General features: G+C 52.9%; 1 protein-coding gene across 4 annotated transcripts in view; it reads left to right on the top strand.

Moving 5' to 3' along the window:
• The first annotated feature begins 6,088 nt into the window (after positions 1–6,088).
• Positions 6,089–14,290, top strand: part of ZDHHC1 (zinc finger, DHHC-type containing 1) — a 13,555-nt gene continuing 5,353 nt past the window's right edge. For 3 of the 4 annotated variants that reach the window (XM_014547820.1, XM_014547819.1, XM_014547818.1), the window contains exons 1-4: positions 6,089–6,135; positions 7,381–7,623; positions 12,332–12,507; positions 14,124–14,225. In XM_014547820.1, the coding sequence (XP_014403306.1) occupies positions 6,127–6,135; positions 7,381–7,623; positions 12,332–12,507; positions 14,124–14,225 (530 nt within the window). In that variant the 5' untranslated portion in view covers positions 6,089–6,126. Of the gene's footprint in view, positions 6,136–7,380; positions 7,624–12,327; positions 12,508–14,123; positions 14,226–14,290 lie in introns of those variants that run through there. The other variant, XM_014547821.1, reaches the window with a different exon arrangement.

Here is a 14,290-nt window from a genome sequence, read left to right as displayed (position 1 = left end):
GATCTGCCCCCTGGAGGTGAGCGCGCGGGAGGCGGCCGGGCCGGGTCTGCGGTCGGAGGAGACGCTGAGGCTGAGGCCTGAGGTTGAAAAGGGGCCGGCGTTGCGAACAGGGGAGGGGAGTTTCTGGAAGAGGGAAAAGCAAAGTGCAATGAAGGACCAGAAAGGGCGAGGGAGCCTTGAGAAACGCGGGGGGAGTTTAACTCCATCCCAGCAGCAGGAGGACACCATCGAAGCGTTTTTGACGTCGTTTCCCGTTTTGAAAAGCTCGCCTCCCCCCGGGTGCGGTGGGCAGTGTGGCGACAGGGCACCAGGAAGTCAGCCGAGGGTCGGCCTAGTCCCGCCAGTGGCACTGCGCCGCCAGACGCACTGAGTCTCGGGGCCCGCACCCGGGAGGCGGGCGAGTTGTCCTGCATGTTGTTTCTAAGGGAGAAAGCGAGGGGCCAGCCACCTCGGAGGCCAGGGAAGCGCTGGCAGCAGCGCCTGGCGCCGAAGAAGTGCCTGCCCTCTAAGTGCTGGTGGTGGTTCTTCTCATCAAAACACTGGAGGGGGTCGATGGGTGAGGGCGATGGCGGCAGCGATGGTAAGAAGTGGCTTCACTTCCCTTATGGAAGGAGAGCCGGGTTCAGACCCGGGAGAAGGGTGGTCCCTGCTGTTGTGGGACTAGCTGGTGGTTCGCTGCGGGAGACGGGTTTATAAACATAATCTTCATGAGATGGAATAAAAGCAACACTGGTGCTTAATGAGCCAGTTTTGTTTTTCTGACTTTGTTCTGTCAAAACTTTGTTCTTAATGACCGTTTCTTGGTGGGTGTTCCTGGAGGCTTACTCCCACAATCATGGGAATCGATTTCCTGGTTAAAATCAACAGCCCTGGCCTCCGCTCATTGGCCTCATTCCTGCTTCATGTTACTGCTCCCTCCTCCTTGTCCCAGTTCCTTGGCTGAACTTGAATCCCGGTTTGCAGCGGTTGGTTGCTCCGGGAGGAGAATGACACAAAATGTTTGCAGACCACATCTGCTCAGGAATGGCCGAGGTCAAGCTTCTCTTGACCTCGCATCAGACCTCGGCATGTTGTTTATGCGAGGAGCCCAGCCTTATCAGGCCAGGGCCTGAGAGGTCTACCAGAACGGCCTGAAGTTCCAGTTTATTTTCTGGGAATTGTTGTGATGTGCATCTCTTAGTCACTTCCCAGGATTTTAAGGCCAGAGACTTCTCTGGTACCTGTGGGGAATTTTAATAAACAAAGAACTTGCCACTAGAAGTTCTTTTTAAAGACTTTTTTACACTGTAATACAGTGTGCACCATGTCCTCCTTTAAATGGTCAAATTGGGCATCTGTTAAATCTTGTTGAAAATTATTTTAAAAGCAGATCCTGGGGGAAAAACAGATAACTTATTTATAAAATATCCGTAGAAAGTCACTCGCACGGCAACCATGAATCCTCTAGTCAAAATAAAAGATGACTGGGAGCAAAACATTTCTGTGGTGTGTTCCTTCGCTTTGGGTTCAGGAGTCACAAGGAGCTGAGCTGCCCTAGGCCAAGGACGGGAGCAAGGTCCTGCCCAGCAACTCCTGTCCCTCTGTCTGGTTGCCTGGTTCTGGCTTGGACAAGACCCCCACAGCTCGTAGGGAGCTCTGCGGCTCTTCCTCACAGCCCTGCAGCTGAGCGAGTCAGAACTGCTCTTGAGACGGAGAAAGCACTGAACTAAAACGGAGCCCTCTTGCTGCACGGTTGGCAGGCAGGAGTTCCTTGTTTGTCTGGCATGGTACAGGGCTCCGGCTCACGTGAGCACATTTGGTCCACACGGCAGCCTAGTGGGGCCGGAAGGGCAAGAGGTGACACTGCTCAATTATTTATTATTTAACAGGTTTTTGTGTGTGTGTGTGTGTGTGTTTTTTTTCCTAAAAGCAGTGCATGCACACAGTAAAAACAAAAACACAGTTCCTATAGTACCAAGGCATACGCAGTAAAAGCACATCTCTGTCTCACTCCTCACCACAAGATCCCGTTCCCGAAGGCTGCCCCGTGTTTGCTCTCTGTGTTTCCTTCCTGAGACAACCCATCCATATGGGAACACAGATGTCTGTCCACCTGCCTTGGTTTTTGCTCACATGGTGGCACTCTCTACAGCCATCATACATCTTGCTTTTCCATTTACCTGTCATTTCCTCCCTCCTTGTTTTTGACATTGAATAGCATTCCATTGTGTGAATGTGCCATAGTTTGTTCATATTGCTTTTGTCCTTTATTATTACAAACAAGACTGTGTGTATCTTTGTGTACTTTGTGTATGTATGTGTGTATATGTATATATATATATATATAATCTAGAAATGGAATGTGAGCCTAAGGTTATATGTGTTCTAAAGCTTGGCAGCGTGGCCAGATTGCCTTCCAGCTAATTTGTTTGAAAGGTGAATGAAGGAGAGACCCAAAGAGGTGGCTTTATGAAATTTGCACCTCCTACCTGGGTCCCTCAATCTGTGAGCGGCAGTACAGCTACCAGAACCAGGCTCTGACTCTGGGATTAGCCCTCATCCCATGCTCCAATCTGCAAACCCACCCCCCCATTGGTGACTCAGGTGTCTGGATCCCCAAGCCTCTCCTCTGACCCTCCCAGTCCATGGCCTCTCTCCACACACCTTCTTTAGTAATTGAGTTGATTTCCTGAGATCTCAACCATCTTGCAGGAATCCAGGAATGCCCTCTCCAGGGCTGGCACTTTCCTCCTAACCTTGGTTCTTTGGACAACGCCATGCATGCACGAATCTCAGAATCACATCCCTAAATATTTTTTTCATAGGAGCAGAGGTGGACAAGAGGGAAGTGGATCAGTCATGCAATTATTTTACTGTTAGTTTCATGTTCCACGGTTCTTAAAATAAGAACTTGAAATGTTAGGATTTCCTCATTTAAATAAATTGAGGTAGCCTAACCTTATTTGGAAAATGCTATTTTAGGCTTTTAGCAGGTGAATGTTAACAAGAACAGATTATATTGTCATCCTGACAATGGGCTTCACCTTGTTGGAGCAAGGCAGGGGCCTGCACAGCCCCTCTAGTCGCCTTAGAAGCCAGGTGGGTCCTTAGCTTACCAAGGTGGCAGCTGCCTTTGGCTCTGACACTCCGTGGGGCCTCTTCCCTCTGTCTCTGCCAGCTTGACTCTTGGTTTGTTCTGTGGCAGCAGAAGATACATGAAGGATCATCTGTCAAGGCCTCCATATCTCAGCCCACCAAAGATGCAGCGGGGAGCATTCGGTGGGCAGGGGGAGCTTGTGGGCTTGACCTCCACCTCTTGACCATCTCCTCCCAAAGTACAGGGCGGCTGAGCTGCTGTAGTGTCAGTGCCCCCCTCCCCACCCAACCCTTTCCTCTCTTGATCATGCTCGCTTCCCCACTGTGACGTGAAAGCTTTCCAAAGCCCCTATCACCTTTCTGTCACTCCCCTGCTTTAAACTTCCTGTGACTTCCTGTGGCTCTTTCAACAATGCCCAAGCTTTCTCACTTCACCTCCTATGATCTAACCCTGCAGCTCCCATGGCTCATCTCTCTCTCCCCTGCCTGCCTCACTCCTGCTCCCACCCATCCACCCTGTGTTCTGTCACACTGAACGGATGGCCCTTGCAAAGCTGCAAACACACCCATTCACCCATTGTTCTGATGTCTGTCTGGGTCTGTGTGGGCCCCCAGAAAGCAAGCCCCTGAGGGCAGGCGCCTGGTCTCATTTGTGTTTACATCCTCAGTGCACACAGGGGGCTGGGCCCCAATAAGCACTGACTGGGCCAAGGTGTGAGTGACAAGCTGGCCACTCACATGGCAGCCTAGTGGGGCCGGAAGGGCAAGAGGTGACACTCCACGTCGTCCAGGAGCAGAGCCATGGATCTTTCAATCTGGTCTCCAAGAGCAGTGCTGAGAGGGGGCGGGACAGCCAGTGAAGTCCCCGGGCCTGGTCCCATCAAGGCTTGAGGCCCATCTGGGATTCTCTCTGACCTCCCAGTCTTCTTTAAACTGAGGACATGTTTGTTTTTTGTTTGTTTGTTTTAGAGAGGGGGGAATGGAGAGAGAGAAAGAAAGAGAAACATCAATGTGAGAGAGAAACATTTATTGGTTGCCTCCCGTATGTGTCCTGACCGGGGATGAACCTGTAATCTAGGTATGTGCCCTGACCAGGAATTGAACCTGTAACCTTTTGGTATATGGGATGACGTTCCAACCAACTGAGCCACACAGGCCAAGGCCCTCCCAATCTTTTTAATCAAATCTTTTTAGGCCAAAAGAATGTGGTCAACTCTGCGAGGGAAAATATCATCAGTTAAGAGCTTATGCCTTGGGCCAACTGGCATGTCTCCTGACAAGCTGAGGTATCTACTCTAGAATGCTGCCACTGCTTCAAGGGACTTCGACCTCATAGCACTGTCCCCTCATGCACTACCATCAGTGGTACTTCTCTGGGTTAAGAGCACCTGGTTTGGAGTCAGAGCCACCCCAAAGGCTGTTTGTATAGGCTTCTGGCCCCAGATGGTGACTCCTCCCCCATCAGGCATCTGGGCTGCACTGGGGCTAGGGGTGCCTGCAGCCACTGCTAGTCCACTGTGGGCAGTGGGGCATGTCAGCAGTGTGCCTCCGCTGCTTTCTTTAGAAAGGCCCTTAGGTGTAGGGCTGTTAAGATGTGATGAGGCAGCCTGGCTGGTGTGGCTCAGAGGTTGAGTGTCAACCCAGGAACTAAGAGGTTCCCAGTCAGGGCACATGTTCCGGTTGCAGGCTCCGTACCCAGTGGGGGCATCGATGTTTCTCCCTCATCTCATTGATGTTTCTCTGTGCCTCCGCTGCTTTCTTTAGAAAGGCCCTTAGGTGTAGGGCTGTTAAGATGTGATGAGGCAGCCTGGCTGGTGTGGCTCAGAGGTTGAGTGTCAACCCAGGAACTAAGAGGTTCCCAGTCAGGGCACATGTTCCGGTTGCAGGCTCCGTACCCAGTGGGGGCATCGATGTTTCTCTCTCATCTCATTGATGTTCCTCTCTTTCTATCCCTCTCCCTCTCTCTCTAAAAATCTCTGATGTGATGTGATGAGGCAAAAGGAAAGCCAGGACTTAGGGATCCCAATTCATGGGTTCCCTTCAAAGTCATTGCCCTGGTGATGATGTCACTGGAGAAGCGATGTGCAAGCCACAGGGATTTGCCCCCTACCCTGAGCAGAACCACCCAGCTAAACTGTATTCACAGGGCTTGACATGGTGACCATAGACTGTTTCCAAAAATCAAGGACAAAGATTTGCTACCTCTGGGGACATCCAAAATAAAGTGATGTCACTTCTGATGGAAGGTGAGGTTACATGGCGATCCAGTGGCCCAGCTCTTATGACACTGTGTTCCTTGGGACCATTGACATAAGAAAGCAACGTCAGCCAACCCCATCACTTTGGACATAAACCTCCTAGAATATCAGATGTAGTAGCCTCAGTCTGGAAAGATGAGGATCACCTGCCCAGGGGGCTATTTTAAGGGTAATTATGGTGCCTATCATTTAGGGAGCATTCATATGTCAGGTTTACCTACAGTGTCGCTGATCTATACACAGCCCTAGGTAGGCAACCCTAACCCGTTTTCAGATGAAGGAACTCAGGCCAATCAGCTAGTAAGTGCAGAGCCAGGACTCGAACCTAGATCTGTTTCCTCCAAAGCTGGAACTCTTTTTTCACCTTTTGCTGCTTCTTATTGAAGACAAAGGACTCCATTAGAGTCCCTGGAAGAAAACTAGGGTCATGTCATTTAGCTTTGAGTGAGGCTACTCAGAGCTGTCTTCAGATATGCCAGGCTTAGCTTCCAGGAGGCTCTGAGTCTCAGGCGGGATGAAGGGCAGAGTGAGTAAGTGCAAATGTTCCGAAGTCAGGGTAATAGCCAGTGGGCAGGGGCAGCTGGGGCGGGGCAGGTGAGGGTGCGGGCAGGTTTGGGTGCGCTGTGCCTGTGCAAAACGGGAGTTGTGGGTGCCTGGTGGCTGTACAGATTGAAGGCAGGGCAGAGTGGGACAGATGGCTTTGGGTGGACCAGGTTCCACACCATTTACCATGCCCACATTTCCTTTTATTTCAGATGTTCTCAAGTCAGCAAACATTTACTGAGCACTTTCTATGTACAAGGTACGCTCTGGGTGCTGGGGGAGGGGATGTGGGGAGCAGAGGTGAATGAGTCACACACATTTACTGTCCTTGGGGGAAGCTGGGGTAACGGGCAGATGGATACGGGGAGGGTGGCAGAGTGTTCCAAGTGGCAGCGACTTGCCCAGTAAAGACTGAGCATGAGCTCCCTGACTTGGGGTACCCCTGGCGGAGGAGATGCTGTCAGTGGGCTCTAAAGGTCAAGGAAGATTTTGTTGGGCTGAGAAGTGAGGAAGGCCCACGGGCATGGACTCCTGAAAGTGCAGCTGCCAGGGTTTGTCCCCACCAAGAGCTCCCAGTTGGCCTGTCTCCCCAAGTCTGGTGCTGTCTGCCCAGGCTCTGTTTCCACCTCTGGCCCAGAAGCTAGCACAGGCCCACCCTGTCTGCCAGGCTGGTGACTTTGGCCCCTAGGCCAGCTCTTGGGCCCAAGGATGGCGGGATAGGGGCGTGCTGCCATCTGGTGGCAGGCTCTGGTCAAGCCCTCATCTTCCCTGAGCCCCCTCAGGTCAGCCCACTTGTCTGTTCTCAGTGCACCAGGCCCAGATTTTACTTAGAGAAACATGGCCATTTACTCTTCTGGGGGGAACAAGGAGGAATCCTCCTTCTCTCGTGGGCTGGCTCCTCCCCAGCCAAGAAGCCTCAGGCAGCTTCCGAGGCACAGGGGAGAATGTTCAAGGCCCTCCCCCAGTCCTAAAGGGAGTACATGCTCACCTAGGACCAGAGGCTAGATCCCCCTTCCACTCAGCTCCGCTCCTGTTTCCCTTAGCAAACGGTAAGGGGCCCCTCTCTGACACTTGCATTTGGGCCACAGGACAGAGGTGACTAATCGTAACAGAATCAGCATGTGTTCTCATCGGTCTGGCCCAGCCAGATATTGTTCCCAGATGAGAACATGTCTTATTGGGTTTAACACTGATGGCTGTGGAGACAGAACACTTTGAGTAACAGGCAGCCACACTGTCCTGAATAAACCCTGGGCCCTCCTACCTTGTACTGGCCAAGGCCGGGGCCAAAGCTGGCTCTGGGGCTTTGAGACCAGCACTCCACACCAGTCTCCCCCACTGACTTCATCATGCTAGGGCGCCGGTTGCCCTGCAGAGTAGCTGGGAGGTGGCTTAGTGCCCCAGCCTGCTTCCCCCCTGCTGAAACCTGGCTGCATTCGTGGGCTCTGGGTCCAGCCTGGACCTCCTCAGGCTAATGCTCTCTCTACTCTTTCTCCCTCTGGAGATGAACATCTGCAACAAGCCCTCCAACAAGACAGCGCCTGAGAAGAGTGTGTGGACAGCACCCGCACAGGCCAGCGGACCCTCCCCGGAGCTGCAGGGCCAGCGGTCCCGCCGGAATGGGTGGAGCTGGCCCCCTCACCCGCTCCAGATTGTGGCCTGGCTGCTGTACCTCTTCTTCGCAGTGATCGGCTTTGGGGTCCTTGTTCCCCTCCTGCCTCACCACTGGGTGCCTGCTGGCTATGCTGTATCCTTGGGAAAATGTGGGGCTGATTCATGGATTTGTAGGGGCAGTAGATGGAGGACATGGCAGAGGCCTGAAGCTGGGTTCCAGAGCCTCAGAGAGCGCAGGGAGACCCGTTTCTTCCCTGGGAGAGACCAGCTGCCTGCCTTCCTGACCTCCAACCTCCCTCTCCCCCTCTGCCCCCTCTGCCCCCTCTGCCCCATGCGGTGAGCTGACAGACCTGAAGTACCTTGGAGCATATAAAGGCCCACACAGAGGGAGCCTCTCAACCAGGGTACCGCTCGAAAGCTCTCTTCAAGCTAATTGTGTCCAGAGCTACACAAGGGATAAATGAGAGAGTAATTATTCCACTTATGAAAGAATTTTTCACTTTTCAAGAAGAGTCATGGTAGAATTCTTTTACATAGTAAGGTTTTGGTACATTTAAAATGTGGTTTTATTTTGGACAGATTATGATGTGGTCCCAGGACTGTTTAGGACAGCGGTTCTCAACCTGTGGGTCGCGACCCCTTTGGGGTTGAACGACCCTTTCACAGGGGTCGCCTAAGACCATCGGAAAACACATATATAATTACATATTGTTTTTGTGATTAATCACTATGCTTTAATTATGTTCAATTTGTAACAATGAAATTGGGGGTCACCACAACATAAGGAACTGTATTAAAGGGTCGCGGCATTAGGAAGGTTGAGAACCACTGGTTTAGGAGCTCACTGACTTTGTAAATCATGCCCTTTTAGGGAGAGGTTGAATTGACAGAGGAGGGATCAGAGATGCCCTGGAGGCTCCTGAGAACAGTGACAAACACAAACTTGCAAGGGCCTAGTGGGGTGACTGCAGCAGCTCTGGCCACAACCCCAGGAGCAGAGGCCGTGGCTGCAAGGCTGAGATTGGAGTGCAGCAGCGGCCATGTGCTCCTGTCCAGAGGGGGCCCTGTGAGTGTGCCTGGTGTGTGTGCTTCATGGCGATGATCCCTTGGGCCTTTCAGGGAAGGAGGGCGAGGGTGAGCTGCAGGAGGTTATCAGGGATGAACTCTATGCCTCCTTGGACATAGAGTCAGCAGTGGAGCATGGTCCCAGCTCAGCCCTTTAAGGGCTACATAAGGGCTTCTGCCAGCTCCAGCTCTCAGCCTCCTCTGCCTGCTTCCCAGGGTGGGGACAAGGAGCACCAGAATGCATTAGCCATAAGGGAAATCCCAGAGCCCTGGGCTGGTGAGTGACAATGGCAAGTGTGTGGAGAAGGACGCCATCCCGGACACCACCAGTGTCATGGGGGGCTTTCTGGTTCACTAGGCCCCCGGGCACAGTCATGAGCTCTGTAAGTGGGAAACTGGCCTTTTCCAGAAGCGACCAACAGGCCTTAGGGCTGTTAACTAGAAGCTTCATGGAATAGTCCCCTCATGATCTGGAATGGGCACACCCCTCACTCAGGGCTACCTGGGTTTCTGCCATGTGGTCTGCAGTGAGTGCAGTCAGGACACTACCAGTAAACAGAGTAACTGTCACTTATTGAGCACTTCTGTGTGCCAGGCCCTGTGCCATTCCCTGTACGTAGATGATCTTGTTTGATCCTCATAATAATTTGAAGGTATTCCTCCCACTTTACTAAGAAATTGGGGCTCAGCGAGATTGAGTGACTCCCTGAGGTCACACAGCTGGTGCCTAGTGAGGCCGACAGAGCTGCTCAGGGCACTCCAACTCTGAGGCACTGGGATGGTTTGGGACTTTTGTCCTCTCCACATTAATTGCTTTGGACAACGTGGAGGCTCACAGAGCCACCAGATCTGGATTGTTCTTCCTTCCTTCAAAGCCACCTCCCTTCTGTAGGCTTCCTCAGGACCCCTGGGGAATGAGGGAGGGAGATAATGTGTAACAAGTACCCACCTGGGGTCTGGATCTAGCTGGGACCGAGGGTTGCAAAGATTAGCAAGACAGGGCCCCAGCCCTGGGAGCTCAGCCTCCAGCTGGAGGGAAGCCTTGTAGACTGGAGTATCCCGCGGCAAGTATGGGGTAGGGGCTCTCCAGCATCCTGTGGATGTGGGAGATGGGCCATCTAGACCAACATCGCCACAGGCCCTGACGCCCCTGCTGCTCACAGCTCCCCTCTTCACAGCACCTGACCAACCTGTCCATTTGCTCTTGACCCCGCCCCTTCCCTTCATCACCTGTATCCAGTCAGTCATCAAGTTCTGTTGATTTTACCTCCTAAATAGCCATCGAATCACCCTCTTTCCCCCCCGCACCTCCATCTGCCTCTCTTAACTAGAGGACCATTTTGTTGCCAAACCAGTCTCCCCACACACACTCTCACTCGGACCAGTCCATGTGTGTAGCTGCAGCCACAGTGCCCTTTCCAAAAACAGACACGATAAAGTTGTTCCCCAGCTAAATACCCTCTAATGCAGCAGTTCTCAACCTGTGGGTCGCGACCCCTTTGGGGGTCGAACGACCCTTTCACAGGGGTCGCCTGAGACCATCGGAAAACACATATATAATTACATATTGTTTTTGTGATTAATCACTATGCTTTAATTGTGTTCAATTTGTAACAATGAAATTGGGAGTCACCACAACATGAGGAACTGTATTAAAGGGTCGCGGCATTAGGAAGGTTGAGAACCACTGCTCTGATGGCTTCTCCCGCCTTAAGGAATGGGGTTCTGGCTACTCAAGGCTCTCTGTGTTCTAGCCTCTGCCGCCTCCCAGCCTCCCCTTACGTTATTTGCTCTGTTCTCTGTTGTGACACTGGTCTCTGCCTGGAAGCCCCTTGCTCCTCTCTCCACCCCAACACCCAGCTAAGTCAGAAGTCAAGAACTGACAGACCATGAACCAGTTTGGCCTACAGACTTTTTCTTTTTTTTTAAATTGAGGGATAATTAGCACACAAAATGAACAGACCTTTGGCAGGTGGGTTTAAAAAAATAATTTTCTTGTCAACATTTAAAACATGAAAGACCTCACCAAAAAACGTCCAGATTTCTGGTTCCTTTTGAAAAGCCAGAATTTGGGGACATGGGCCCTCATTCTCGCATGGCAGCCATGAGTTGAGCTGGAACCACCCCTCTGGTTGGGACTCTGCTTGCTCCCAGGAACCAGCCAGGCTCCCTTTCCTCCTCACATCACCTGCCAGTCTCAGCTGAGGCGGTCCCTTCTCAGGGGAGCTTTCTGGATCCCTTCAGACTAGTTGAGGTCACACAAACTCACATTGTCCCATGAACTTCCTTTGTTGCAGTCAACCCCTTATGTGATTAACATTTCTGTTTCCTACCAGACTGTAGTCTCCTTGGAGCTAGGCGACCGTGTCTGTCTCGCTCCTGCCATATTCCTCAGTGCCTGGCATAGAGAAAGACCTCAGTAAACAGTTGAATGAATGAGCCAGGGTGTGGGGGCGGGAGAAGTGTTGGAGCAGGCAGGAAACTAAATGTTTGCCCACATTCAGTGTGTCTGAAGAAAGCCTGGAATGCTGAGGAGGAGTGGTTGTTGATACCAGAGAGGTTTGAGAGGAGCCAGAGCATAAGGGCCTAACGCTGAGCTGAAGAATAAACGCTAGTTTGAGGGCCCCTGAAAGCCAGTGGAGGAGGTTAAGCAAGCAAGGATTTAGGTTTAAGCTCTTCAAAACTACTTTAAGACCAAGTGAAGGGCAGAGTCAAGAGGACCCAGAGAGGAGGAACAGCGTCGTGAGACTATGGAATAACCCAGGCAAGTGCCAAGGCCTGACCCACAGCCAGGGCTGTAGAGGGTTTTCATTGGTCACAGGGTTGTCTCTTTCAATTACAACCCAGCACAGTAGGGTGGAGCCTGGCTCATGCAGACACGCAGGGAAATTTGGCCGCTGGAATGAAGAGGAGGAAGGGAGAAAAGGAGGTTGGACAGCTGATGGATGGAAGCTGAACGATGAAGGGATGATGTCTGCCTGGCCAGCAAGAGTATGGATGAATGGAGGGGAGATGGCCGCCTGTGTGGAATCTATTAGGGAATTTTTACACATTTAGACTTTGCAGCAAGTTGTCAGCATACTCATCTCCAGAATTTGGTACAATCACTGAGCAGATACGTCCTGGAAGAGCTGTGTTTCAGCTCCAGGAATTAAGAGATGTTGTCTCTGGTCAGGCCCTAAATGCATCAGAATATCCTAGATCCTCAGCCCCAGGGTTTCAAATACCTGAACTCCAGGTCCGGGAGGTGGTGGGGATGGGCCCCATCGCAAGTGACTCTCTGTCTGGCCGGCTACTGAGAGAGCATCGCTTTTTCCCTCTCAGAGAAGACTTCCTATGAAAGCAAGACAAACAAGCTTTGAACTTATATTTTAGGTCCCTCGACCTAAGAGGATGGTCTCTTTCAGTCTCACTTCATCATTCTAGAATCTGAAACCAGATCAGAATTGGAGGTTAGATCAGCCAGGGCCTGCACCAGGCTTGGAACAGTGAGGCCGCAGCCCTGTGTGTGCATAGCCTTGTGTTGGGGCCCCTGGGCAGCAGCAGGCAGTGCTCATTTGTGTTCCCAGATGACTGCTCCCCGCTTCCATCCGGGCCTGGGTACCCTGGAGGGGTCTGACAAGGAAGTTCTAGGGACCTGGAGGTAGGGCGTGGCACAGGCTGAGTCTCTGGGAGGGAGCTGTACGGAGGTGGGGACCAGTTCTTTGGCCACAGGAAGCAGGGGGTGGGGTCTCAACTGGCAGAGTGTGGAGTGAGCCTTTAACCTGCTGGGCCAGTGCATGGGCGCCATCTTTGCTGGCCACCTTGTGGTGCACCTGACTGCTGTCTCCATCGATCCAGCAGATGCCAACGTGAGGGACAAGAGCTATGCCGGGCCCTTGCCCATCTTCAACCGAAGCCAACACGCACATGTCATTGAAGACCTGCACTGCAATCTGTGCGACGTGGATGTGTGAGTGCGTGTGGACAGAGAGTGTGGGCGGGCGATGAGTGTGCCTGGGGAACTGTCGTGGGAGCTCAAGGCAGAGAGGGGCATGCCCAGGGCTTTATAGTCACCCTGATAACACACGTGTTTTACAGTCAAGCGTCTTGATGGAGTGACAGAGAATTGGGTGAAAGAGAAGGTGAAGAAAAGGTAATTGGAAACAGAAGATGAGGAATAGCATTTCCAACAGTAAATGTAGGAAACATTTGGCACAACCACAAACCCACAAACATTTCTACTGACTAACTCTACCAGCCACCCCCCACCCCAATCTCACAAGCATTCCCAGATAGGGACAGGGAGGGGAGTTAACACTTGAGACTTACTGTTGCCAAGTGCTTGGAACAGCCACCCTGCAGGGTGGGCAGCATCTTTCTCCACAGGGGAGAGCCCAGAGCTCAGAAAGGCTCAGAGGCTTGCCTGAGGTTATGTGGATCCTGGGCAGCAGAGCCACATTCACCACCAACTGGCCTAGTCCCCGAGCAGATCCTGTGATCCTTGTTTGCCCATGAGGACTCAGGCCCAGAGAGGCCAAGCGACTTACTCCAGGTCACACTGCTAGTGGGGAGATGAGTCAGAATGTGCGGAGCCCATGCCTTGACTGGTCCAGACGGCCTCCCTAGATCCCTCCCCACCCTCCTAGAGCTTCCAGCCTCAGGTGGAGGATTAGGCATGGGGCTGTGGTCCAAGGCCAGCTCTACCCTTCCAACCTGAAGACTCAGGCAGCCTGTTGGAAGGGGGTCTGTCCACAGGGCCGAGAGAGTCCATGGTGTTAGGGTGCTGAGGACTTGGGCATCAGACCATCCTTTCCTCCACTAGGCACCAGGCAGTGTGTTGTTCCTCAATGGGTGCCCTGGCAGTTGCTGCCCATTCCAGGGCTCTGTCCAGTTTGGGGGAGTGCTCCCCACTCTTCTGCACTCCTTTGGGCTTCCCCAGTCCCTCCCTGGGACTGGGAGACTCACATTCCTAAGTGGCCTCACCTCATCTGTGGTGAACTGCCCCGAGTTCATCCAGATGTCATCTTGTTCCTCTTCTTTTGGTTCCCTTTGGATGAGCCCAGACAAGCTGGGGTTTTCTGGAAGAATGCCAGTATAATTCCCACAGATTGGCACAGAAACAGGCACTCAAACAAACGGAGCTGTTGGGAAGAGCAGGGTAGGCCCTGGGCCTGACAGCCTTGCCGTTTTGCTTCCCGGCCCTTCACCTGCTTTGTCTCCTGGTGCAATGCAGGGGTCCTTGCTTGGAACGGAAGCCCCATTACTGTTTCACACCCCCGTCACCCGGTGTCCACTCCCTGAGTGGGGCAAAGTAATACCGCCCCACCCTTCCTTCCTCCTGCCTTGGGTCCCCAGATCTTCAGAAACGCTGCCTCTTCTGGGTGCCCGGCCCCGCAGTGCCGCCAGAGGGCGCGCACGCTCCCCGGCGCTGAGCTCCTTGTCCCGCGGAGGCGCCGGGTTTTGATCACCAGCTCCAGGCCAAGCGCTCTGGCCCCTCGCGGACTCCAGTCGCTCCAGCCAGGCCCTGCCGCCGAGGGGAGGACCAGCCAGCGGTCTAACCGCACTGCGCCCCCTCCCTCCCCGCAGGAGCGCTCGCTCCAAGCACTGCAGTGCCTGCAACAAGTGCGTGTGCGGCTTCGACCATCACTGCAAGTGGCTCAACAACTGTGTGGGAGAAAGGAACTACCGGTGAGAGTGGACCCTGGCTGCAGGGATGCCTGGGGATGGGCGGGTCTGTGTGAGTCGGGACATTG

This window comes from Myotis brandtii, unplaced genomic scaffold, assembly GCF_000412655.1.
Source record: "Myotis brandtii unplaced genomic scaffold, ASM41265v1 scaffold486, whole genome shotgun sequence".
NCBI classification, from domain to species: Eukaryota; Metazoa; Chordata; class Mammalia; order Chiroptera; family Vespertilionidae; genus Myotis; species Myotis brandtii.
The sequence above is the reverse complement of the archived record's forward strand: the minus strand, read 5'-3'. Positions and strand labels throughout refer to the sequence as shown.